Here is a 27,352-nt window from a genome sequence, read left to right on the forward strand (position 1 = left end):
AAAGTTTACTTCTGTATCTATCTATGCTGTACTTTATAGTGCATTTATATAACAGGGCAACTTCTTTTACCCCACACAGTTCAAATAAACATTGCCAGCTGTAGAATGTTAGTGCCTTAATATGTGTACTTTACGTAATCATGTACAGTATTCTTCAATGTTAAATTCCTTTTTTCTTTTTATTGCTGTTTTGCTTTTTCCCATTAGAGAGCAGTCTCTCAATGTGCCATTTCTCTCTCCCTCTCTCTGGACAGTTCCCTCTGCGGTGGGTGAAGTCACAGTGAGTAACAATGGGAGGACTGATTTCCTCAGTGTCTCGTGGCGGCAGGCCTCTGGGGATGTGGATAGTTACCTGGTGACCCTGAGCCACCGCGAGAGAGCAGTGCACGCTGTCACGGTGTCTAAAACCAACAGCAAGTGTGACTTCAGCTCCCTGATCCCGGGGCACCTCTACAACATCTCCATCACCACGCGCAGCGGGATCTATGAGAACCACACCTTCGTGCAGGAGCGCACTCGTAAGTCACTGCTTCTCTTTTATCAAGGCGGCTGTCTCCAGGTAGAGTTCACTGCAAAGGCGTTTCCCTTTTTTCTGTTTTGCATTGTGAGCTACAGACAGGATGCAAACCTGTCATTGAAACAGTACAGCAGCATGTAGTTTATACTACGTTTAGAAGTAAACTGGGCTATTTAACACAAACAATTTCAAGTAAGTGAAAGTGGAAAATAAACAGCCCAGTGATGCATCTAATGAAAAAAAAAACAAGCTCTAACGCAACATATATTACAAAACAAAACAAAGTTAACTCGTGCCTGTATACAGTATGTGGGTCCTTAAAAATATACTTTGATGATGGATATATCGCAAGCTTAAAAGCAGTGAAAAGCTCTTAAAGCAAACACAGCTGAATTCCAGACCTTTGTAACAGAAGGGTGTTGCGCAGCGAATGCGTGAACCATGCACGTACCTTCACAGTAAAACAACTGAAGCAAGTTCTGATCTGACATATCAAAGGTAACCCCTCACACAGAGGCATTAAATGGAATTTGTCTGGAATGTTACTAAGCTACAGGATGATCTTCACTGTCTTTACATTTGCATACTGCAGGATTAGCGGATTAGCAACAGGTGTCTTTCTGTTGTGTTCTCAGGGCCTTCCAAGGTACAGTATTTGAGAGCCAGCAACTCTGCGAGAAGCGACTACCTCATAGTGTCCTGGCACAACGCGACAGGGGACTTCGACAATTACCAAGTGATCATTAAGAGCAGCAGCGACTTCATTCGGACCACCACCATCCCCAAGTCTCAGAACGAGTGTGTGTTCCACTCCCTGGTCCCTGGGAGACTGTACATCATCACTGTCAGCAAGAGAAGCGGGAAGTACGAGGCCAGCGAAACAACCAACGCACGAACGTGTAAGCAAAGGATTGATTTACATTGTTATTGCGTGATCGCCAACCTGGCCATCAAATATAATTGTTTAATTCAAAGAAGAGCTTTTTGTACTTGTAAGTGGTGGAAACACTGCCCACCTGAGTGCATACATATTCTTATTAAAAATGTTATTGCGGCCACGGAAACCATGTACTTTAAGTTGAGTGTGTTTACAACTACATAACCAGTGGGCAAAACACATTTAGTTTAACTCAGATTTTGTGATTGATAACAAAGCCCCATTCAATTGAAGAGCATGGCAGTGGATCTGAATACTGCGGCATTAAGTCTTTAAAATCAGACCCTTTATGTGCCGAGGTTGTGAGAGCCAACAGCTATAATTGTACATGTGTCATGTCTCTTATCTGTAAACAGTGATTTAAAGCACACCAGTTATGCCACTGAATGTCCTACGCAGTTCCACCAAGCTGCCCCATCTGTTAGTACAATACCACTCGGTTTGTGATGAAACCATGTCCTGTTGAACTGTTCTGTTCCACCAGTCCCAGCCGCAGTGAGGATGTTGACTCTGGCAGACAGGCACACCGAGGATCTGCGGGTCACCTGGTCCCCTGCTCCCGGCGACGTGGATCGATACGAGATCCAGCTCCTCTTCAACGACATGACGGTGTTCCCTTCTATAACGCTGAGCAACACTGCCAGGGAGTACCAGTTCACCTCACTCACGCCGGGGCGGCTCTACAAGATCGTGGTGCTGTCGTTCAGCGGGGATCAGCAGCGCTCAGAGTTCGTTGAAGGTCGTACAGGTGAGGAATTCCTCAGGGAAGCTCGTATTCTGCGTTAGTCAGTCTGAGTGCATTGAAAGGGCGTTGAATACGGCAGTGGATCAGTTGCTTGCCTGCGGTAAATTGTGGACAAGCGCTACTGCACAGGGCAGTTTAATTCAGTTTGCAGCACAAATGTGCATTCTGACGTATTACAAATAGATTTGAAATGAATTAATGTTATGAATCAAATATTAGTTCTTACTTTTAGAGAATTATGGCTTGAATCTTATTCTGTAAGTGCAGTACATTTTAATACTACCTCTGCTCAGTGCAGAAACCGAACGGCTTATGTTGCTCAGTTCTGCGCCTCTTTGTTTTCTGCAGTCCCCAGCATGGTGAAGAACATCCTAGTCTCCAACAATGGGGAGATGAACAGTCTGAAGATCAACTGGACGCCCGGGGGAGGGGATGTAGACAGCTACACTGTGACCCTCTTCCAGCAGAGCCGGATGGTCTCCTCACACACCGTCCCCAAGCCGGTGCTTGAGCACAGCTTCCACCAGCTGGAGGCTGGCGAGCTGTACAACATCATGGTCCAGTCCAACAGCGGCCACCTGCACAACAACAACACGGCCACTGGGAGGACTGGTGAGCACGCCCTCCTACGCTCCTCTCTCATTCCACGGCTGCTGGGTCCATTTACAAGGCCTTTAAGGGTGTTTCAGTATAGTATAAAGCTGCTTGGGAAGTTCCAGTTATCTGATTGGCTAGCAACGTTCCCTAGAATAGATATTTCAGTACGAATGTACAGTAGAGTCTACTGTCCTGTTGTGTGTTGTTAGAAGAAATACTGGGAAACAAGTATTCTGCACATATATGTTGTGTTTCTTCATTGTAACATATAAGACTGTGATCAAGAGTGCCCAACCAAACACTACACAGATACAGCAAACAGTACACAGATACAGTACTACACCAGTCAGCAAGCGGCTCGTGAATGATGGACATGGTTTGTTGGTTGTATCATTGTCCTCCAATCATTAGTTAAGGACCATATTACAGTTCTATCTATCTATCTATCTATCTATCTATCTATCTATCTATCTATCTATCTGTCTGTCTGTCTGTCTGTCTGCCTGACTGTCTGTCTGTCTGTCTGTCTATCTATCTATCTATCTATCTATCTATATAATCACTTCTATTGAGACCTATGTAATGTGCCTTTACGGTATCTATACAATTGTAGACCACTGACTTCTCAATTGTCATTGTTCCAAGTTTTACCGAAACAGGTTTTCACATTAACTTGATGCACCTCCTAACACCCCTCTGCCTCTCCTCTGTTACCCCCTTTCCAGTTCCAGCCCCTGTGACGGGCCTGTTCGCTGATAACAAGCACACCAGCTGCAGCCTGGTTGTGAGCTGGCAGGCTGCTGCAGGGGTGGCGGAGGGATACAAGCTGGAGCTGCTCAACGAGGAAAAAAGCCTCATCGCCAGCAGTTCAGTGCTTGCCTCTGCACGGCAGCACAGGTTCAATGAGCTGACCCCTGGCAAGAAGTACAAGGTCCGAGTGATCACTGTCAGTGGTATGCTGTACAGCAAGGGGGCGCTCACCGAAGGAAGAACAGGTAACCAGCACAATGCTCCGTCTCCATCGGTCCAATGCTCTGCATGGCTCATTGAGCTCTGCCATGTGACTCTCTTGATTTTTTAGGTGAAGCATCCCATTTAACTGAAGGCTGTTAACAGGTTTGATATACGGCTGCAAGGATAATTTGTAGTCTTTGTTTTTGAAGTCACAGTGGATGTTGTGTTTACAAGTTTTAAAAAGCAAAATTATTTAGTTTTAGTAAACTAAACAAATGTTATGTTAGTCTTTTTATGTTTTTTTATTGTTTGTTTGTTGGTTGGACAAGGTTGGACAGATCTGCACTAGCGTGTATGGCTTTGGTGGGTAGGGTTAAGGTTAGGGGTAGGGTTAGGGCTAGGGTACTGACCCACTCTGAATCCTTTGAGAGCCCTCCATGTTCCCTTCTCAGTGAGAATTAAACAAGCACACTTGCTTATGGAGTGGAGTGTAATCAAAAGTGCGCTGTAGGAGAGTGTTTCTGGGATGTGGTGGAAACATTCTGTAATGCTGGTGCTCTGTAATCTGATTATAAGGACGAAGGAATGAGTATTTGACCAGCAACCCTTCTGTTTGCATGCCAGCACTGTTTCCACCACTCTAGAAGAGTTTGGGATCACTTGAGTATTTCCAGTAGTCATACACCGGGGAACATCACACTGTGCTTACCTGATTAGCGGGTAGCTATGAAATACTAACTTGGCTGACAGAAGTAAAATGAAGAAATGCATTTCCTTTGTTGGTAACTCTTGTGCTGTTTTGTTGTGTCTGTTTAGTCCCAGCAGCAGTCAGTGCGTTAATGATCACCGGGAACAGCACAGAGAGCTTGTCTTTCGGCTGGGAGACCTCCGAGGGACAGTTCGAGGCCTACGAAATATTCCTGTACAACCCCGATGACACCCTTCACGACCGCAAACCTGGGACAGCCAGCCTGAGGCAGTGCTCATTCCATGGGCTGCTGCCAGGGAGGATGTACAAGATGGCTATCGTGACGCGCAGCGGGAATCTGACCAACGAGACCTCCACTCATGGAAGGACAGGTACGGACAGCCATGCTGCTAGGAATGCTAGCTGTTCTGCTCGGGGAAAGTGTACCTGCTTTGGAAATGTGAAACTTTTTTATTTTTAATTCTTCTTCCCCAGCCCCAATAAATACTGGTAGATAGACTGAAATTTTGCAGATCTTGCCGTAAGAAACTAAGTAAATCCTGAGCTTCTGAATGTCATTCATCTCCTAAAAGCCATCTTTGGGGTATGTTTTGTCAGAAAGTAGTTTCTCCCCAAGAAACACCAAACAGCGATTGATAAAAAAAGTGAAATAGATAATATTCTCTTGTAAAACACTGTACCCTTTTTTTCAAATCATAATTTTTTTAAATTTCACTGCTTATTAAGTACAATCAAAATACAAACCATCAAGAATAAAGTTATTCATTGTTGTTGTTTTTTTTTTCAGAATAAAATAAATATGTTAGTTAATTTGCAATTACAAGAAACTTTTTGTACGGTGTTTTAAAAAAAAAATTGTTTATGTCTGTTTAGTCCCGGCCCCAGTGACCGCACTGCATGCTCTGAACAAAAACCAGAGCGACAGCCTGTGGTTTACCTGGAACCAGGCTGCAGGAGACCTTTCTGGATACGAGCTATCCCTGCACAACCCTAACGGAACATTGCAGGACAAGCGCGACGGCAATGAAGCCCTGCGAGAGTGCCTGTTCCAGCACCTGATCCCAGGGAGGCTCTACAGTTTGGTCATAGCCACCAAGAGCGGCTATCTCACCAACAAAGCCACCGCAGAGGGAAGGACAGGTAGATGAAGGCTTCTTTTCTAATTTTTGTTCACATTATACTGTTTTCTGTGTTAGTGTTTCAGTGATTGATTAGTTCTAGCTTGATAAAATGTGTGCGCAAGTAACAACGAGTAAGGGTGGATTTTAATTATTTTATGTAGTAGAAAATTGGCCTTGACAAATGAAAAATACTGCAAAAGCAAATAAAAGAGAAATGAAAGAGAATATTCAGGTTGGAATGATGGCTTTTTCTGCTTGTCGACAGACTTTTCTTTGTTAGGTTTTCAATTTAGTAACTTCACTTTTTATCGGTTTTCTTTTTTTTTTTTTTAAATCACAAAGCCCCACGGCCGCCCAAGTCCATATCGTTTGCGGACGTCACAAACACGTCCCTGGAGATCTCGTGGACGGACCCTGAAGACACCGAATATGAGGACTTTGAGCTGCAGTGGTCTCCCCAGGATCCCCTCTCCGTGATCAACCCTTACCAGATCGGCAGGTCCGGGAGCCGCATCCTCCGAGGGCTCTACCCGGGGCGGCTCTACAACGTCAGCGTGCGCACAGTCAGCGGGACCCCCCTGACAAACAGGGCCTACAGCCAGCCCATCTACGAAGCCATACGAACAAGTAAGTGGCCATTCTGAGCGTTAGACTAGGCAACAGGTTACTACTGAGTCCTGAGTTCAAATCAAGATTCTTGGACATCTGTTGATCATGATATATTTCCCGTGCTGGAATTAGTAAAGCACTGCCTGCATGTAACACAATCCGTTTTGCTCAATAGAAAAGTTAGCTACTGTTTTAAAGATTGTTGATCTATTCTATTGATCAAGCCGACGGCAGATCTAAATACCACCACTGTTAAAATAATGAAAATCAGACATACAGCAGCGCATGTTATTCTCTTTATTTTATTTAATTTCTACCTGTAAAAATATGGAAAACCCAGGAATGGTCATATTTGAATTGTTTACATGATCCTCCAGTGTTGAAATCTATTTAATAGACCACTATATCGTATTTATAGCTAATATCAAAATTATAATTTTTTTTAAAAAAACTTGTGATTTTAGTCCATAAAGGTCTCCAGATTAGAAAAGGTTGGGAACTACTACCCGACTGCAAACCCCGATTTGATGGGTTACTCCCTTCTAACAGTTTACCATAGTAAAAGCATAACCAAGTGTAACAAAACTTGGTTAAAGCATGGTAAAGCACAGGTAAGCATTGTAAAGAATAACAAGGTATGGTAAAGCATATTAATACGCATGTCAAGCCAGGGTAAACTATGGCAAATGCATAGCATAACTATTGTTAAAACTGAAAAAAAAATATACCATGTAAAAATACTGTTATAAGAGACTCCTGTTTTTATCTAGAACCCGAGCGCATTCAGCACATCCACTGCCGGCCCCAGAACTCCACGGCCATCTCCTGCTCCTGGAGCCCCCCTCAGTCAGACTACGACGGCTACAGCATCGAGTGCTACCACCAGGGCTCCCGCGAGCTGGTGTACTCCCGCCGCACCGGCAAGGACAGCTCGCCTTACAACATCGCCAAGCTGGAGCCGCACAAGCGCTACATCGTCTCCGTCAAGGTGCTGTCCGACAAGATGGTCAGCAGAGCAGCGGAAGACAGCGTAATAACCATGATTGACCGTGAGTACGACGAGCTACGCTACACACTGGCAGGGTTACTATTAAGCGATTGTTAAAATGCACTTTTGTTTAGGTTATGTGTCATTTAAGAGTAAAGGGCACATGTGGAACAGGCGAAATTACATTTACTGTGCAGAGGATTATAATATAAATGCTGCTGGTTTCTTTGTCCAGGATGTGGTGATACTGGGCCAGTCCATGCTATGTTAAAGACTGTACTACAGTGCATGTTCTCTCCCATTATAATAAGAACGCTATTTTGCAAGATAAATGGCATTACGTGGGAGCTGCAACCACACTCCTGTATGCCTTGTATTGGAATGACATGACATTTTTAAACTGTCTAGCTTTAGGGATTGCCTTGTTAATTAACTAAATCAGCGTGGACATTTTTCCCCACCATGCATATTTAGCTGCTTTGTAACTACACAACCACCTGTGATAACAGTGAAATGAATACAAAATGTTTCATTGTAATGCATCTGGCTCTCTAAGGGCGGCAGGCTGCTGATCTCTCTAGCGTCTAATTCATTTTCAAACGTTTTAATACTCGGGTAATCCATGAATTGCTGCTTTCTATTAAACCAAGGACAGAGTCAATGGGGTGAAAAGCACCTTAGAGAAATATAAAGGGCTGCATGCATTAAAACTACCTAGTAAGGGACTGTATTAGTTTTGTTTTGATTGAAGGCTCTATGGAAATAACTGAGGTGGTAAGCAATCAATTGAATCTAATCAGGGAGCCCTTAAATCTTCCACATTAATACAGCTAATTGCTTCTCTTTACTGTGTATTGAGGGAACTGTGATAGTGCAGAAGTGTACTGTAAAACGATTGCGTAAAGCTGGGTGAAATCTGCTTATTTTTATAAACATTAAGCCTTCTCTGGCCCGTAGTAGTCTGTTAAGGGATAGAGGTGATTTTAGTGAATGTTTTTTACTAAAACAAAACTTCTTTCTGCAACATTACACTTTCTTTTTTCTTTGCAAAAAAAAAATGCTGAAATACTGGGGACAGCTTTGTAAATATAGTCCACTGCATGTTAGAACATCTCATTTTCAGGAAAGTCCTGTCCCCATGTAATAAATTAGCTAGGGCAATATAAACAGGTTCTTTATTTTAGTATTATAATTATTAAATTTTTTAGGCTGTTTGCCTATTTAACTCCACGAATTCTGTCCTTTTAAAAGAGCGCCGCCATGTCATCTTTAATGTCAACACCACTTCCTGTCCTCTCATCAGGATGATTGATCTCAGAAGTTAAACGCTGCCATCCGACCGTGGACAGGAGCTCCCAGGGGGCGGCGCACAATTGGCCGAGCGTCGCCAGGGGGGAGGAAGGGTTAGGTCTTCGGCTCACCGCGCACCAGCGACCCCTGTAGTCTGGCCGGGCGCCTATTTGGGAGAAAATAATAAAAAATAATGGCCAACGACTAAATTTAAAATAAATTAATTAATTCATTTAAAAAAAGACCTGTCCTGAAGTTGTGCTCCGACAACAGCAAAGCGGATGAGGCGCGCACAGCGTCTCTCGAGTTCACTCGTTATGTAGCAGTGCTGCTGCCGCTGCTGCCAAAAGAAGGGTGTCCCTACCAGTGAAAAGTTGGGTCTCGTCGGACCTCTTCTGTAAGAACATGTTTAAATAAAGAAACCTGAAAATAGCTGCACAGGTGGGGGGGCTGGCCTGGAATACAGGAGCAGCATTTAAAAAGATGAGCACAAAGCTGCAGCAGCACTGTCAGATTACAAACCCTCCCACACAGGCTTCCTCTGTTGAATGACTTTACAAAGACTTATTTATCTATCGGTTATATATTATTTTGTTTTTTTATTATTGATTTTGAGTTATGCACGGCTACTTTAACATCATGGATACTTTTGCAAACGACAACATCAACACATTTGTTTTTTCAGATTTTAGTGTTTATTTAGTAAAATTAAATACATTTTTGTTTCCGAATTTATCTTCCTACTACTGCATATGCCACAGTCCATTCTTATTAGCTTAAAGGTCTAAAATGACTTCATTGTGAGTAGACGCTTGATGGTGGTGCTGTTGCTGATGTTGGGGTTGCCTTGCTCGGACACAACAGTCAAACTCAGTCCATAGGACCTCTACTGGATTGAGACGTGGTGATTGGGTGGGCCAAGGGAGGTGTGTGGGAAGACCCTGCTGTCCTCTGCAGGCCAGCGCTTGACCCCTATGGATAGCAGTACTGTACATTCTCAGCTTGGTTGTGCTAATAACCTCTCAGGAAAGAAGGGATGCATTTCAAACTGAAGCAGGCATACCTGCCCTAACCTCGGCCAACCCACAATCACTTTATGGAAAGGAACTGACCGTCTTCTCTAAGCAAGGCAAATTCACCCTACCCTACAGAATTGCACACTCTCTTTAGAAATATAAGGGACTTGCGATACCTCAGGAGACCAACATCTTGTAGACTCCCTGCTTTTTTGTATAGTTATCCGATGGCCCAACTTGCTGTTAGGGAGTAAGTGTGTGCGGAGGGTAATTATTTTGGCAAGGCAGTGTATTTCGAAGTGTGACCTACTTTTAAAATGCAATATTAATTCCTAAAGGAGGGATTTATAACCACCATCTCCACAACGCTTAATTGAAGAGGAGAGTGATATTGCAGGACTCCGTTCTAACCATCTCCTTATCATTGTGTTGATCTGGTGGGAACACAGTTCTGTATAGACCGGAAAAGCTGATGCTCCCTACCATTGATCGAGACTCTACATGGTGAAATAAATGTAATGCACTGACAGGAAGCAGCCATGGCTTTAGAGATCTGACATCTGGCTGTGCAGAGCAGCAGAGGAGATGAGAGCGTCAGCATCTGCAGTGGCTGGAGCTTTCTGTCTAGCTTCAGCAAAATGGAATCAGGAATTATCTGTGCCCAATCATTAATCAGATTAACTTCCTTTATTAAATCACTTAAGCATTTTGTTTTCATTATACCTTAATAAGGAAGAGTATATATCAAATTTTAAAATAAAAGAAGACGGTTAGAAAAAAAGAGTCTGGGAAATACATCCTGTTGTGTAATGTCAGGGGAGGGAGAGGGGGCTGTATGACAAGCAGGTGCTGCATTGACAGTACAGCACACTCAGACTAACATAAAGATGATAAATGCAGCTGCCTTTTAGATAATTAAATTAAAGACCTTCCCTGGTGTTGTACATATTTTGTACAGGCAGAGATGCGGTAAAGAGACTTGAATGCACTGGTAGATGTTTGACTTTCATAACCTTAATACACAATGATCCCCATTCCAATAATCGAAACAGTTGCTGTGTTTAGTTCCAGTGCTGTTTAATTGAAGAGACACCGCTGTATTTACAACTTAAACAAACTTCTCCCTCTAGTTGGCATACGAATTCTACGCTCAGGCTTTATATGGAGATTTTCCCATGGAACACTGTAACTCCATTACTAATGTTAAACTGCAATTTAATCAAACAGCAAAGATTAAAATTCAGTAAAACTGTTTTAATAGCGCAACTTTCCACACATCATCAATGTACTGCTCCCACTGTGCTTGCCCTTGTAAACCTATTGCCTTGTGATCATTGCCAGCTGCTGTCGTGAACTTTGAGTTGATACTGTTGCATTCACCAGGCCATTGCTGAAAATGAGGTGTTCAACCTCTCTTTCAAACTTAAATGCTGTCTGCATAAAAAGCGCGTCTGATAAGAATGTGCTCCTAATTGCTTTTTAACCGTCGACTGGTTTTTGGGAAATTGCGGGTATGCCACTGCATCTCCTGGATGCAGATTGTAATTGTACTTGCGAGTTTATAATTAAACTATTCATTTTAATAATTGGATTGCGTGGTATTAATATTTCATCATTTTATTAAAAAGGTTATTGTCGTGTTTGACGCTGCTGCTGCTTACACGTGATTTCTCCCCAAGATACCTTTTAGACACCAGAGCCTTGATTCTATTACCCAAATTCCATTTGTGTATGAATACTTGAAGACTACCTACAAGCCCCTAAATTAAATGTCTGAATTGTTTATTTCTGGTTTTGTAACTTTTTTTTTTTTTCTTTTGTAATGACAAATCAGTCAAAAGTTTTTTTCAATCTAACCTGAAGAAAACAAACTGCAATGCTTATGGTTGGGAATGGGTAGACCAATCTGGAAAGGAGTGAATAAAAACCCTTTCCTGGATCTTGTGCAGGTTTCATTAAAGCGAGTGCTTCCACAATAAATACATTTCCTCAAAGCTTTGAAAATGTCGTGGCAGGCATGAGCCAATGCAGCATTTTCTTTATAAAGTATTTAGTAAGCACTTCTGTCTTCTTTTTTTTTTTCGGATGAAAGTTTGGCAACAATTTGGAGGTTCAATATTAATCAGACTACGCAGCTGAACAAAAGAGTGGAGCTAATCACTTTGATCAAACTGTTTTATGTTCTCCACTTTAATTACGTCCTTGACTAAGACAGAAAAGATGCCTGTAGCATATCACTGATATTGCAACCAATACTGAGCTCTGTGTGCCAGGCTGCTTGTGTTAACAGCTTCACTCAAATTATAATTTCTGATTAACTAATTTAACACCCAGATATGTGATAACCGAACTTTTTCAGCTGAAAGTTTTTGTTGTTGTTGTTTTTTTAAACCAATTAACTTCAGCTTCATTACAACCTGTTTCTAATCAGTGTAATTTGAAAAGCACAGGATTAAGATAAGGGACAGGATTAATTGTTGCTTTTCCCTGGCACAGGTCCTCCCCTCCCACCGGACAACATGCGAGTGAATGAAAAGGCGGTGAAGATCACCAAGTCCACGATCTTCTTCAAGTTTAACTGCAGCTGGTTCAGCGACGTCAACGGGGCAGTGAAGTACTTCACTGTGATAGTGAGCGAGGCAGACGGTAAGACCACTCTCGCCTCTCCACCTGGGGGCTGCCACGGGGGCCTGTTTAGAGTGGGGTCTGATGAAGGGGGCCCAGCTTCTAGCAGACTTTGTATCCACCTCAATAAGAACCGTCAGATTCAACATTGATGGGCATATTTGTATATAATATAAGTGGATCACTAATGTTTTTTACCAAAGGGTAACGAGGTCAAACCTAGTCCTGCGTGTGACTTCAGTGCTTGGTCCCTAAGAACTTGACTTTCTGTGAATGAAATTAAACATTTTTAACATAATAAAATGAACAATATAGACGGGAGAAGTTTGAGTATTGTTCTGAGCGGTTTCTTGCTGGTTTTATAATGTTAATGTCCTACTCTGTTACCGAAAATAAAATAAAAAGAATCACTGTTCCAGAGTTCCTTGTATGTTGCGTATGTATGTTGATTTCTTTGTCTATGATCCAGGCGTTGAACAGGTACAGCTGGATCAGCACCACCCCTTGCCTTCGTACACAGACTACAAGCTCAACGCTTCCATTAAAGCCTACCAGACCAATTACTTTGCCAGCCGCTGTGCTGAAAACCCTGACAACAGCATCCAGAGCTTCGAGATAGATGTGGGGGCGGGGCTGGAGAGCCTCGGAGGGAAGTGCGAGCCAGAGCAGCAGAGGTTCTGTGACGGGCCACTCAAGCCCAGGACTGCCTACAGGTGCGATTTATTACTGCAATTCTGTTGCCCGAGGCACGCACTGCAAGATCAGTGTGTCTGGACGCGTGTCTTCCCTTGTGATGATAATGGATAACCAAGAGCAAGCCAGGAGAAATGCACTTGCACTAAATTAAATACTTTTTTAAATGTTATTTTAAATTTTTATCCAAGATAATAATAATAATAATAATAATAATAATAATAATAATAATTTCTCTGTTTGCATGAGGAGAACATAACAGACTTTCCAGTTCTATTTACTTGTTTATTTTTTTTGGATTCTCAGTTTCTTTCTTTTTTTTTTTTTAAAGATGCTATCTGCTCATGCTTTCAGTAAACTCTTTTTGGACAATAGGAAAAGTGATGTACACAAATTGAGTTCAGTTATGTGTCTGTAGTCAGGTCCAATTGTTATCTCCGGGCTGGGGTATTCTAAGCTGGTAACTGCAGTAATGTATATGGATCTAATATTTACTTGTTTCTGTTTCGCCAGGATCAGCATTCGAGCATTCACACAGCTTTTTGACGGGGATCAAAAGGAATTCGCCCAGCCCCTTTTTACAGACACCCATTTCTCTGAGCCCATAACCACTGAGTCAGGTAAGCCTGCTTGTTTAGGCTTGTTTACTGCCATCCTCGTGAGTGAAATAAGCACGGCACTCAACCAGTGCTCATGTAGTATTCTTGTTTTTTATAACAAGTGCAGCATATAGAAGTATGTTTACAGCTGGGGGCAGTTGAATTAGCCGAGACATTTGGAAAATGTCATGAACAGGACCTGTACAAGTTACCCAAACTGACCAATCAAACACAGAACCTTGCTCTACTGCTTCTTCCAACTGCTTGCAAATAGCTGCCTAAAGAAGTGGGTTGATTGCAATCATTCGCAGGCCCGTGGTGTGGATCTGGAAGCAGAGTGGCGCAGGACTTCAGGTTTGTTTGTAACTCTATAAACGAAAAGCTACTCCAAGAGCAGAAAGCAAGTCGAAATAGGCAAGGGTTAAACAAGCTGGTCCTAGTGAACAGGGAGCAGACCCCGGGAACAGGGAGCAGACCCCGGGAACAGGGAGCAGACCCCGGGAACAGGGAGCAGGCTCCGGGAACAGGGAGCAGACTCCGGGAACAGGGAGCAGACCCCGGGAACAGGGAGCAGACCCCGGGAACAGGGAGCAGACCCCGGCAACAGGGAGCAGACCCCGGCAACAAGGAGCAGACCCCGGCAACAGGGAGCAGACCCCAGGAACAGGGAGCAGACCCCGGGAACAGGGAGCAGACCCCGGGAACAGGGAGCAGACCCCGGGAACAGGGAGCAGACTCCGGGAACAGGGAGCAGACCCTGGGAACAGGGAGCAGACCCTGGGAACTGGGAGCAGACTCCGGGAACAGGGAGCAGACCCCGGGAACTGGGAGCAGACTCCAGGAACTAGGAGCAGACCCTGGGAACAGGGAGCAGACCCCGGGAACAGGGAGCAGACCCCGGGAACAGGGAGCAGACCCCGGCAACAGGGAGCAGACCCCGGCAACAGGGAGCAGACCCCGGCAACAGGGAGCAGACCCCGGGAACAGGGAGCAGACCCCGGGAACAGGGAGCAGACCCCGGGAACAGGGAGCAGACCCCGGGAACAGGGAGCAGACTCCGGGAACAGGGAGCAGACCCTGGGAACAGGGAGCAGACCCTGGGAACTGGGAGCAGACTCCGGGAACTGGGAGCAGACTCCGGGAACTGGGAGCAGACTCCGGGAACTGGGAGCAGACTCCAGGAACTAGAAGCAGACCCTGGGAACAGGGAGCAGACCCCAGGAACTGGGAGCAGACTCCGGGAACAGGGAGCAGACCCCGGGAACAGGGAGCAGACACACACGCACACACACACACACATATACACACTGAGAAAGGTTATATCTTTTCAGCCCCTTTATCAATTGGAGAGCCTTACAGTATATTTCATGGCCTCTTCCTCTGTCTGTTTTTACTTTAGAGCCGCTAATAGGCGTTGTAGAGGGGATCAGCGCTGGCTTGTTCCTGATTGTGATGATGATTGGTGTGTCTGTTCTGTTGATTTGCCGTCAAAAAGCGAGGAAAATGTAAGTATGTGATGCAGTTTGGTACGTGAAGTGGTTTTAAATAAGTCTTTTACTAATAGTTTGTACTCTTTATATATTATTATTATTAGTTTATTTAGCAGATGCCTTTATCCAAGGCGACTTACAGAGACTAGGGTGTGTGAACTATGCATCAGCTACAGAGTAACTTACATCTCACTCGAAAGACGGAGCACAAGGGGGTTAAGTGCTCCGGGTCACACAATGAGTCAGTGGTTGAGGTGGGATTCGAACCGTGGACTTCCTGGTTACAAGCCCTTTTCTTTAACCACTGGACCACACAGCCTCTATATATATATATAGATGGGCTTCAGTGAGTTACAGGAAAATAATTTCATCTAGGGTTTCTGTGACGTCATAGATTACGAGACTGAAGCTTTATAAAGCACGTTGAATGGCAGTAAAAGCAGCAGTGACTGCTATAGGCAATGACTTCAACATCCTACAGTATATGCAGTATACTTTGAAGTTTCCTAAAGAAATACCCTCAAAAACACACTCAACCCTGTGTTTCCTGGTTGTAGCCAGTGCAGCCAGTGCATTCCGTGAAATACTGCTAAGTAATGTATTAATGATTTTTCTTCTCATCAACAAATATTTATCAAAGTATAATTATTTTATTTCTGGCACTGGAGTTTCCAGACTCACCAAGTTAATGTTGTTCTATGGTTTTAATGTTGTTCTAATGTTGTACTAAAGGATTTAAACTTAAAATGAAATATGATTAATACTTGTGATCATCTCTTCTGTCATCTCTGTTAATTGCCTGTATTTCAATCGGCGTGCCTCTGTTTTGTTAGATGTTTTATTTTTAAATCTCACAAGTCATTACCATTTGCTCGTTCTATATCAATCTATGTGGCAATAAATGAGAAACAAACATTAAGTCTGCCATACATTATTTATGATGATGCCTAACTAATGGTTTGTTAATGGCTATCAAACAGTTTGTTTTAGCTTGTCTAATTAGAAATGTGATTACTTCATTTGACCCTTGAAGATTTTTAAGATGGGTTCTATCGAGCACAGTTTTTGGAGTCTGTGACCAGCACCTATGTACAATAATAGATGTCTTCAGTGCCTCCTGCTTATGCTGTGGCAATCTACAGCTCTGCATAATTTTGATGTTTTATTTAACATCAAGTAATCAAAGAAACTACAAAATGTTATCGCAAAAATAAATTTTGAAATGTCACATTTTTCTCTGTTTTTCGTAAAGTATATGTAATTCAATATGTTAAAGTAACATTATTCAGCAGGTTTATGAAGCACAATTAGTTAATTCTGTATCGAGGGGGATGCAGAACCTTTGGCCATTGCTGTACTTAAAGCCATGTAAAAAAACAGACCTAGAAAGTGGTTCTGTAAGCAGGGTCAGGAGTTTACCATATTCACCCAAGCTGATAGCTATCTTGGTGACCAGGCCAGAGAGCACACAAACACCCACCCACTCTTCTTCAGTCCTGACCTGAGCTAGCCCTGTGCTTTTATACACGTGGCCAGGTGAAGTTGGAAGTGAATTAGCCAGTTTAGCCTGACTGCTTACTGCACATGGATTTCAGGCATGATTTTTTAACCCCATCCCTGCCAAACTACCATGCTCATGTGCAGGGCGTCTCAAACATTCATCAGTTTTTAAACATTTGGGGACAGTGGTGAAATAGTGTTACAAAACCCACTGCAGTGTGTAGAAGAAACCCATTACTCTACCTGTGATGTGTCAGGGTCGTCTGTATAACTGCAATATATCTATCAACATCATCCTGATTATTTGGACAGTTTTATTCACGAATCATATGGAAATTCCTCAGCTTTTACTCTCTAATGTTGGCCAAGAGAAAGAGGTGATTTTCTTATCAGCAGCCTATTGTATTCAAATCACGCTCCCTCCTGCAGCCATGTTTGTTTTCTGTTCCCACAATAGCCATTCATTGTAATCAGCATTGTTGGAGGTGGGAGCATTGTCTGAATACACTACGACAATCATAAGAGAAATTCTATTTCTCCTGGCAAAATCTCACGAGTGAAAGTTGAGAAATGTATCATATTGAAATACATATTGTTGCAAAGTGGCCAGTTTGTTGTAATGCGCTTCTTGTAAACACTGCAGGGTCTTCTGTAACACTTTTGCCGCAGTTTACATCTCATTAAAATGTACTCTCACAGAGACAGGCAGTGCATTCATTATGAAATTCCATAGTTCATAATCACCACAGATAAAACACTGAATTTGAATTACTTGGAGCCTCCCACCAGTCCTTTACAACAATGTCTTCAGAAATATATATATATATATATATATATATATATATATATATATATATATATATATATATATATATATATATATATATATATAACCTGTGAATGTACAGCTTTTCAAATTGCACCTGCACTCAGCATTTTTTTGCTATTAGCATCTTGGCTTTTAGCTTCCCACTTTGTCATTTGATGTCCCTTTTTTAATCAGTAACTCTTGCTATATATCCACCCCCATTGCATCTGGGTGATGTGTGTTAAGTGCTGTTTGGCCCTGATACAAAGGAGGGCTGGATATTATGGATACACAGCAGTTCAAATAAGTTAGGTGTAACAGTTGATTTTTTTTTGTTCTACGCATGCTCATTGCAAATACTGTGTGTCTTTTTGTGGGGTTGCAGAAATATGCAAGAAAGGCCGAGAATGAGTGCCCGTAGAGAGAGACCAGCGTCGGTCAGTATGCACGTGGGAGTGAAAGGGTAAGAGAGGGAGAGTGTGTCTTCAGCCTCAGTTCTGTTCTACTGCACTTTGGTTCCAGCGTCATCGGTGATGTTGTGCTTCGCTATCTGCTGTTCCAACCTCCAGAACACAGTGAAAGATAAAATTGACAAATGTGATAGTTTAAATTCCAGAAAAAACATGTTCATGTGTGTGCTTACAAATCAATCTGTTTAGATTTCCTCTGATCTGACAATACTGTTTATGAAGCTGCTGTAAGGTTTATATAAGATTTTGTTTTAACCTTTTTAATGATAATTCCGAGTGGTTCTTATTGCTCTTCAGTTTCCTGGTATAGACGTTTGTAATGTAGGCTAGATCAGCCAAAATGTCTTTATATTAGTAAGTTCCTGCACCGTTCTTTGTGCTCAGCAATGTATTGCCTGAAAAAGAAAAGGAAACTTGACCCAAAGTGGCAGATCTCTAGATGGCGTCTATAAAGATGTGTTGGCTGGTTCTAGTCTATGATATATACAGTGTCTGTGGCAGGCAACTAAAACTGATGAGCAGCCTCTAAACTCGGCCGAAAGTACCTTAACAGACCTATCAACAAAATAATAATAATAATAATAATAATAATAAATGATTGAAAATATTTTAAAAAGGGGACAGTAAAAAACAAATAAAATGAAATTTGAAGCTGTTTGGTCTATTTCAAAAGATTTGGGGGTTGCATCATGTGTTGACAGCAGCTGCTCCCTGAAAGTGATGCATGATTTTAATCAGAGCTGCTGTGCCCATGGCAGCTAAGGAAACTGTCCTCTCTGTTAACCAACAATTCGGCCCCAATTACGCTGTGTGTATAATTTTCACATCACTGCGTCTCTCAGTGTTGTTTTTGTAATTTATCCTTAAACCAGGAACCAGTGTTTATTCAATTGTTTTCAGTCAAATCGATGAAGTTCTGTCAAATTCTGGATATAAATGAAAACGAATTTTACAATAACAAAAGCAGTAAAATGCAGTTACCAAGGCATACAATAAGACAGCAAATAACAAAGGATATAATCAACTGTAATTCGATTTTAAGCATTGTATTTACAGTTCTGTTTCTTTCTTTCTTTCTTTCTTTCTTTCTTTCTTTCTTTCTTTCTTTCTTTCTTTCTTTCTCAGTAATCGACGCATCTCAAGGTACATTTATTTCAATAATTGTTCTGAAGCAGTATTATTTCATCTTTGTTTTTTAATGCCGTTCCTCTTCTGTAACATTCCTCTTATTTGTTGTATTCTTTCAGCCCCATCACAATCTCCCAGTTTGAAAGCCACTTCACCAAACTGCAGGCTGATTCCAACTACCTTCTCTCAGCGGAGTACGAGGTAAGATTTCAAGCAGTTTTCCCAGCTCAGGGTGAAAGATTAACTCGCTCGCACACTCCCTTGCCGCAGCCGAACCCTAAATCATTTTTAATCCATTACATTTCCCTTCTTTATTCCTAGGAGCTAAAAGATGTTGGTCGAAACCAATCCCTTGACACAGCACTTTTACCTGAGAACAGAGGGAAAAATCGATACAACAATATACTGCCCTGTAAGTTTTATGTTTATGTACTGTATGTAATAATATCCTGAAGTAGCTGTTTTGTGAACATTTGAGGACAGAGTGACTGTATTGGGAAAAAAAGGTTATGATCACTGGATAAAATACTGCCACTAAGCCAGGCCAGATACACTCAATTCTTAGTATTAATACTAAGCAACAGTGTCAATAATGCTGACAAATAAAAAATGTTTGTTAAAGTTTTGTTTAAAAAAAATAGTAAACAGTAACCCTAAAGAGAAACTTAGTGAATAATTTGCTCAACTTTTTCAATGCCAGATTAAGCCACTGCTGGATTTTATTAGAGCATGTTACAGCACTGGGAATCAACCTGTATTGCTTCAACCACCTATACTTGATTATCAAATGAATATTTTCTGCAAATTTGTACCCCTAGAGGAACTAATATTTGTTCCCACCGGCAAACTGTAAATGATGCATGTATAATTCTAGTAATGGGAGCAATGTTTGCAGGCTGTTATCATGTATTTTTGTAGGTGAGATTGGACCTGTCAGAGGGGACTGGATGGTACAAGTTTAGGGTTAGGGTTTAAGTTTGGGTGTTAGGGTTAGGGTTAGGATTTAGGAGAATGGTCTTTTAAGTAAAGGTTTTAGTTGAAAGTGCATGGAAATAGAGTTATGTGCAAAATAAGATTGGGGGGGGCATATATGCCAGGTGAATTTTGTGGTGCTGTATAATGTTCCATATAAATCTAGTTGTGGGTTATCAAGGTGGGGTATAGGCTGATCAGATACATTATGCAAAAGAAAGCATGTTTGAAATATCTTTGATAATGAAAACAAAGAACCATTGTTCTTTTGAAACCCTAATCTACTACGCACTGTGTTCCAGACGACACAACCCGGGTGAAACTTTCCTACGTGGATGACGATCCCTGCTCTGACTACATCAACGCCAGTTACGTTCCTGTAAGTGGGCTTCAAATTGGTTCCTCTCAGCCTGTTTGTACAGTAAGGTTTGAGTTTGTCTGCTGTAATATAAAACTGATCTCTACTCATTGTGGGCAATTTCAGGGCTGCAACTCCCGAAGAGAGTACATCGCCACACAGGGGCCTCTGCCCGGCACAAAAGATGACTTCTGGAAAATGGTGTGGGAGCAAAATGTCCACAATATTGTCATGGTGACCCAGTGTTTAGAGAAGGGAAGGGTGAGTGCAGAGGCAATGCTGTCTTTTTATTGCATTGTTACTATTTCCACACTCATGACATTTCATAAACACACTCCACTCTTTCTCATACCTTATGCAGAAGACCAGTATCTCAAGCTGTGCCCTTGGTGGATGTGCTGTAACGTGTTTTAATATTTCATCAGGGATCCTGGAGAGAGATAGCACTGCTTACCCCACTGTCTGCTTTTGTTCAGGTGAAGTGTGATCACTACTGGCCTTTCGATCAGGATCCCTTGTATTACGGAGATCTCATCGTCCAGATGTTATCGGAGTCTGTCTTGCCCGAGTGGACCATCCGCGAGTTCAAGATCTGCAGTGTAAGCCGGTTCTGCACACATTTTTTCACAAGGGAGGAAGAAGACACAAAGAACAGGATGAAATCGGGTTCTAGTTTTTTGTAACCTCCTGGTTACAAGCCATTTTCTTTAACCACTGGACCACACAGCCTTCTGAGGTTAATCCGTAGTTATCGCTATTTCCAGGTTAAATCGGCTTTAACCTTAATAAGGGGCAGCAGTGTGGAGTAGTGGTTAGGGCTCTGGGCTCTCAACCGGAGGGTTGTGAGTTCAATCCCAGGTGGAGGACACTGTTGCTGTACCCTTGAGCAAGGTACTTTATCTAGATTGCTCCAGTAAAAACCCAACTGTATAAATGGGTAATTGTATGTAAAAAAATAATGTGTAAAAAATAATGTAATTGTATGTAAAAATAATGTGATATCATGTAACAATTGTAAGTCGCCCTGGATAAGGGCATCTGCTAAGAAATAAATAATAATAATAATAATAATAATAATAAATTATATATTTACAGTTTAATATACTTCCATGAAATACCTTTATTTTTAAAACTCATTCGCTAAATCCTTGATCTATAATAGCTACACAATGTCAAGGAAGGTATCTGTCAGGTTATTATTTATTTAGCAGACGCCTTTATCCAAGGCGACTTACAGAGCCTAGGGTGTGTGAACTATGCATCAGCTGCAGAGTCACTTACAACTACGTCTCACCCAAAAGACGGAGCACAAGGAGGTTAAGTGACTTGCTCAGGGTCACACAATGAGTCAGTGGCTGAGGTGGGATTTGAACCGGGGACCTCCTGGTTACAAGCCCCTTTTCTTTAACCACTGGACCACACAGCCTCCTGAGGTTAATCCGTAGTTATCGCTATTTCCAGGTTAAATCAGCTTTAACCTTAATAAGGGGCAGCAGTGTTTAATTGAATTGTATGAATGTAACCCTTGGTTTAACCAGGAGGACCAGGTGAATGTCAGCAGGGTGGTTCGTCATTTCCACTACACGGTGTGGCCGGATCACGGCGTCCCTGAAACTACCCAGTCTCTGATCCAGTTTGTCCGGACTGTGAGGGATTACATCAACCGCACCCCGGGCTCTGGAGCTACTGTGGTGCACTGCAGGTAGGAGAGAATGACCCAGCCTTCCAGCAATCGAATGAGACATTCAGCAAGAAGTGTGTGGCTATGCAAACAAAATGCACTACTTGCAGCTGAAGTCGCCCCAGGGTGACAGAGAAAACTAGATTGCGAAACGCAGTTCATTCAGCACAGTGCAGTAAATTATTAAATGCATCGCCGACACCCCTGCAAGGTTTATCCATTTGTCCACTGCTGTGTTTACAGGCAGATACTCAAGTTTGGATTTTTTTTTAAAATGATACAAAATGGATGGTTCTCATTCAAAATATGTTGCTTAAATCTTTGAATCTGCACTTATTCCAGGATACAATATCCAGCACACACCGACTGCCTCAGAAACTTGAATTAGCTACATTATCTGCAATACACATTTAAAACAAAAACAGTTTTGGGATAGTTTGATGCTAAAATTGAGAACTGTTGACTTCAGCTTTTCGTTAATGTGTCCGCTTTTTAAACTTCAGCTGCTCTTTTGAGAATGGTGTTAGCGCTGTGCTGAGCTGACTGAAGTGTGCGCTGTTTTGTTTGTTCTGTAGCGCCGGTGTAGGAAGGACAGGCACGTTCATCTCCTTGGACAGGGTCCTGCAGCAGCTCGACTCCAAGGATACCGTGGATATTTATGGGTCCGTCTCTGAGCTGAGACTTCACAGAGCTCACATGGTGCAGACGGAGGTAATTTGTCCCTATTGTACCTCGGCTGAAGTCAGGCTCCTGTCAGGTTCTCGGTTATCTTTGTTGTTGATAAACTCTAATAACAACAACGTTTTGTTTTGTTCTGTTTTTTTTTAATTTTTAATAACATCAAAATAATGAGATGAAGTATACATGTGGTTTCTGGATGACTTCAAACCTCTTTTGCTTGTAGGAAGCCCTCTCAAATTAATACAGAATAATGAGAGGTCTCAAGCTGTTACTTTCAGCTGCAATCCTAACAGGGGAGTACAGTGAAGCAACGAGACTCAAGAAGGACCGCCATTCATAACTAACAAGATCCGTCTTGTTCTTTAGCAGCCATCAGAATTACAGTGCTTTTAAAATGTGATTTGTGAGCTCAAGGCAGGTGTTAAAAAGTACTGACATTAATGAATAAAAGTAATAAAGATTGCAGTTCGCATATGACTCATTGTAGACCACCTGTATCTGCAAAACCAATTAGACCAACAAAGAAAGATTCTTGATAGTCCATCCATGTTGTTTAAACAGCTCAAAACAGCTTGTGTTTCCGGCTACTGAGAGGTTATCTGAGTTGCTTTCCTTCTCATCCCCTCACTGAACAAGGGCAGTAAATTGCTGTTGCCCACCTTTTTATTTTCAAGCAACATTTATTAAAGTTCTCAGGTTTTACCATCATAGTTTATTTAAGGATTGTAAATACCTGAATATTGTACTCCATTTTAAGATTGTATTGCCAAGGTTTATATATATATATAAGTAGATCCACTTGGGTATAAGCTTGCAAGCTTGCACTTTGACTTACATCAACAGATACTGTACTGGTATTAATATTATTATTATTATTTATTTCTTAGCAGACGCCCTTATCCAGGGCGACTTACAATTGTTACAAGATATCACATTATTTTTACATACAATTACCCATTTATACAGTTGGGTTTTTACTGGAGCAATCTAGATAAAGTACCTTGCTCAAGGGTACAGCAGCAGTGTCCCCACCGGGGATTGAACCCACGACCCTCCGGTCAAGAGTCCAGAGCCCTAACCACTACTCCACACTGCTGCCCTCCACTACTATATATATCAGATTTGAGTGCATCACTGGTCCACAGTAAATGTTTTATACGTGTTTTCCATTTTGTCTGATGGATAACAAGTGGGGGAAAAAAACACAGCAATTTGTCCCTCTGCTGTCCAACCGCTGAGGTTTGTTCATAAATTGGTTGACACGACTAAAGACACCTTAAACTGTGACGCAGTTTAACAGAGCTGGTGTTTCCATTGCAGTGCCAGTATGCATATTTACACCAGTGCGTCAGAGATGTCTTGAGAGCAAGGAAACTACGCAACGACCAGGAAAACACGTTGTATCCCATCTATGAGAATGTCAATCCTGAGTATCACAGAGGTAAGGCCGCATATCCACCTGCAACTGCAATCTGCAAATAGCCTTTCATGAAACCCAGGAAGGCAAACTTACCAAAGGGCTGTGACCTTGCAACTACTAGTGAGACGACTCTGACACCACACATTTATACAGCTACGGCCAAAAGTGTTGCATCACCTAGAATATTAGGATTGAGACATAATCCAAACAAAAACTATATCAACATAATTTAGATATTTCATTTAACATCATGTAATCAAAGAAACTACAAAATAATGTTGCAAAAGTCTACAGGAAACCATAATAGTAGTACAGTATTTCATGCCATAGTCGTCAATTTGTGTCAGTTTTTCATTAAGTACAGTATATGGAAAACTACAAAGCGATATGTAATTCAATATGTTAACGTAACATTATTCAGCAGGTTTCATTCGACTTTATGAAGCAAAATTAGTTAATTCTATAGGGTGATGCAAAACTCTTGGCCACAGCTGTAGAGGGGTAATGGTAGCTCCTAACTTGCACTGTACCTGCATTTTGCCCCTCATTTTATGTGATTTGTAACAGCTGGAGGCTTGCTAAATTTCTAGGGGTGAGCCTTAGCTCCCCTTTGCTAAATCCTATCAGCCGACCAATCTTATAAATATAAAATCCCTCGTTCCCACAATGTCCTGAAACTCTTTCTTCCCTGCCTGCTTTGAAATCAGTGGATCAATGGTCCTCCTTCCAGGATGAACTATTGCCGGGTAAGGAGGTAAGATCCTGGGCCAAACTGTCTAATCTTTCTATGCAACATTAATCTCTCAATGTCTGATTACAGCGAAACAGAATCAACATGTATTTTGTATTTTATTTTATATATATATATATATATATATATATATGTTCAGTATTATTATTATTTTTTCAGACATGGTGTATGCAAGACGTTAAGGAATGGACAGCCAGCCTCCCTTTTGAATCAAACCCAATCCACACACTTCAGGCAATTGGTTTTTTTTTTATTTTTTTTTTACAATGTGTATAGATTGTTATTTGCCTGGTGGTCTTTATAAAGTTCAGGTTATTTAAGTTTAATAGAGATTATTGTATATACTTGCATAAATGGAATATAGATTTATGTAAATATGTATTTTTTCATATTGATAATGGCCTTTGGATATTACTTTCATACTGAAGTTGTGTTTACTGTACCAAATAAGCTATTATAATATTTTGTACATAATTGTTAGAGCTTCCGAGAACGATGGCTAAAGGCACTTATATTAGGTTATTCTGTGGCTTTAAATGCTGGTCCTTTCATTTTATAAAATAATACAATTGCTATTCCTGTGTGGGGAACTCTTTTGTCATCGCAGCAGGTTCTGAAAAGGGAAGTGATGAACGAACGATCGTGAGTTTGTTGTTTGTCTGTTAAAACATCTAAAACGTCAGGGAGGGTTATATTTTTGGTATTTTAATATATTTAGATCTGCCACTGCAGGATGATTAAAAACCCTAGCATTTAAAATTTAGAATTGTAACAGCTCATTTAGCATTTAGAAGTGTAACAGCTCTATGTGTTGTCTGTGTTCTCGCACGTTGACTTTAATAGGACAGAAAACAACCCTTTTCACTGCTGAAGAATGCACCTGTGGGAGGTTTTCAGTCCCACAGCTTCACACAGAAAAGGCTCTTATTTTGCTTGATTGGCCGAATAATCACATTCGATTTCCCCATTTCGGATTTCATGCCAGACACCCGATGGATTTAGCTATTAAATTACCCGCGTGTTTCGAATGGGTGAAGAAAACACTTTATATTACCCCTGTTGAAATCATATTATTGAAAATAATGCGGCTAAGCCATTTACTGTTACCCTTATTACTGTTACCCTTTTCCAAAATGCATTTCAGATGAATTCACTGCATATATAATCCCCCAATGTTGAACCTGCAGACAGAACCAGATTTATATCTTTGTCAGAGGAGAGACTGGGATTACTCCCTGCTAGATTTTCTGGGGAATAGATCACAGAACAGTACTTTTCCATTATTTTCTGGCGGTTTTTTCTTTCTATTTGAAATGTAATTAGGATGGCCCATGTGAAGCTGTGTGGTAAATTCCTGAAACTTTGTACTTTTTTTTTTTTTTTCATTAAGTGTGTCATCCACAAATCTTCAGGAGGATTGTAATGCTTTCTTTAATCTCAGTGAGATTCAGGATATCAAACACAACACAACTATCACATGAGCAAAGCATGATGGTTAAACCTGTGTAGATGAGCAATTTAAGAGCCTGCATTAAAATATAAAATCTCATGAGCATAAAGGCTGGTAAACAGCCATACACTAAATATGTAAACAACTCTGATTCTCTTGAAGAAGATGTTGCATACGGTAAATAAAACACAGGAGACAACAGAGGCATTCAGGACTGAGTTCTAAACACCTCACAGAAATTCTTTAAGACCACATTTACTGTATTGAGGGCGTAGATGTTAATGTCTAGCTTTTTCTTTAACAGTTGTGAGCACTTAAATAAATCATTATTCCTTATCTGTTTTGTTGTCTTCAAGCTCTAGCAATTATGTTACTTTTAAAGAGAAAGTGTAATATGCAGTTTTAATGTAATCAATTATGTAGCCATGTGTATCGGCTGGTATCAGCTTTTTACAGAGTTATATAAACTATATGTTTTTAAACACAAAGTAATGTATTTTCAATAAAGATATGATGAATGATATCATGCTTACCATCTCAGAAAAAAAAAATTACTGAATGCTGTAAAATGTGTTTCTCTGAAGAGTAATACTTTAAATATCTGTGGGTTTAGTATATACAGCAACACACGCACACAAAATGCACAGATATTTAAATGAAATATAATACAGTTTGGGGGAAATATGACGTGTACTACGAGTGTAATCTTAGCATATCTGTAGCATACAATTTTGGACACTGTCTACTTATAAGGGTATTTGCACAGACATAGATTAATACTAATCTGGGACTACCTTCATATACATTAGGTAGGTTTCATAAGACTGTTATTTTTTGGTTTTACCAAACCTTAACCAATTCCACTTGAACCAGTTCCATTTGGAGATTTCTTTTTCCACCAAGGAACTGAACATAAATATTATTTTGCCTGTCTTCAAGTAAAGTTACTGAATGTAGCATTAGAATGTAAAGCTGGACTCCTGTTTTGTGTTTGCCTTGAAATTGTAATATGTTAAAATGTTGCCTTTGCAGATATACACTGTCTTGTTAAAACATACATTTTATGTCGTATTTAGGAGGCTTCCACATGGTTTCCTGTTAAAACAATCTATGTATGTTACATAATAAATAATATTAATATTATCCTTGATATGTTCTGTGAATATATTCAAATAAAGCTCAGAAAATGATATTAAGGATTATTTCTTTAACAAAATATTTGTTCTTTTATATTTCACTTCAT

At 41.1% G+C, this 27,352-nt stretch overlaps 1 protein-coding gene across 2 annotated transcripts in view; it reads left to right on the plus strand.

Moving 5' to 3' along the window:
* LOC117415535 (receptor-type tyrosine-protein phosphatase beta-like) overlaps positions 1-27,299 on the plus strand; it is a 48,532-nt gene extending 21,233 nt beyond the window's left edge. For both annotated transcript variants that reach the window (XM_059027642.1, XM_059027643.1), the window contains 24 exons: positions 255-518; positions 1,153-1,416; positions 1,939-2,202; positions 2,548-2,811; positions 3,522-3,791; positions 4,567-4,830; positions 5,333-5,599; positions 5,923-6,207; positions 6,960-7,238; positions 11,980-12,129; positions 12,578-12,821; positions 13,315-13,421; positions 14,800-14,905; positions 17,584-17,661; positions 18,794-18,811; positions 18,916-18,997; positions 19,118-19,208; positions 20,071-20,147; positions 20,253-20,387; positions 20,603-20,725; positions 21,665-21,828; positions 22,383-22,518; positions 23,809-23,929; positions 24,819-27,299. In XM_059027642.1, the coding sequence (XP_058883625.1) occupies positions 255-518; positions 1,153-1,416; positions 1,939-2,202; positions 2,548-2,811; positions 3,522-3,791; positions 4,567-4,830; positions 5,333-5,599; positions 5,923-6,207; positions 6,960-7,238; positions 11,980-12,129; positions 12,578-12,821; positions 13,315-13,421; positions 14,800-14,905; positions 17,584-17,661; positions 18,794-18,811; positions 18,916-18,997; positions 19,118-19,208; positions 20,071-20,147; positions 20,253-20,387; positions 20,603-20,725; positions 21,665-21,828; positions 22,383-22,518; positions 23,809-23,929; positions 24,819-24,841 (4,076 nt within the window). In that variant the 3' untranslated portion in view covers positions 24,842-27,299. The remainder of the gene's footprint in view (positions 1-254; positions 519-1,152; positions 1,417-1,938; positions 2,203-2,547; positions 2,812-3,521; positions 3,792-4,566; positions 4,831-5,332; positions 5,600-5,922; positions 6,208-6,959; positions 7,239-11,979; positions 12,130-12,577; positions 12,822-13,314; positions 13,422-14,799; positions 14,906-17,583; positions 17,662-18,793; positions 18,812-18,915; positions 18,998-19,117; positions 19,209-20,070; positions 20,148-20,252; positions 20,388-20,602; positions 20,726-21,664; positions 21,829-22,382; positions 22,519-23,808; positions 23,930-24,818) is intronic.
* Positions 27,300-27,352: the final 53 nt, after the last annotated feature.

This window comes from Acipenser ruthenus, chromosome 7, assembly GCF_902713425.1.
Source record: "Acipenser ruthenus chromosome 7, fAciRut3.2 maternal haplotype, whole genome shotgun sequence".
NCBI classification, from domain to species: domain Eukaryota; kingdom Metazoa; phylum Chordata; class Actinopteri; order Acipenseriformes; family Acipenseridae; genus Acipenser; species Acipenser ruthenus.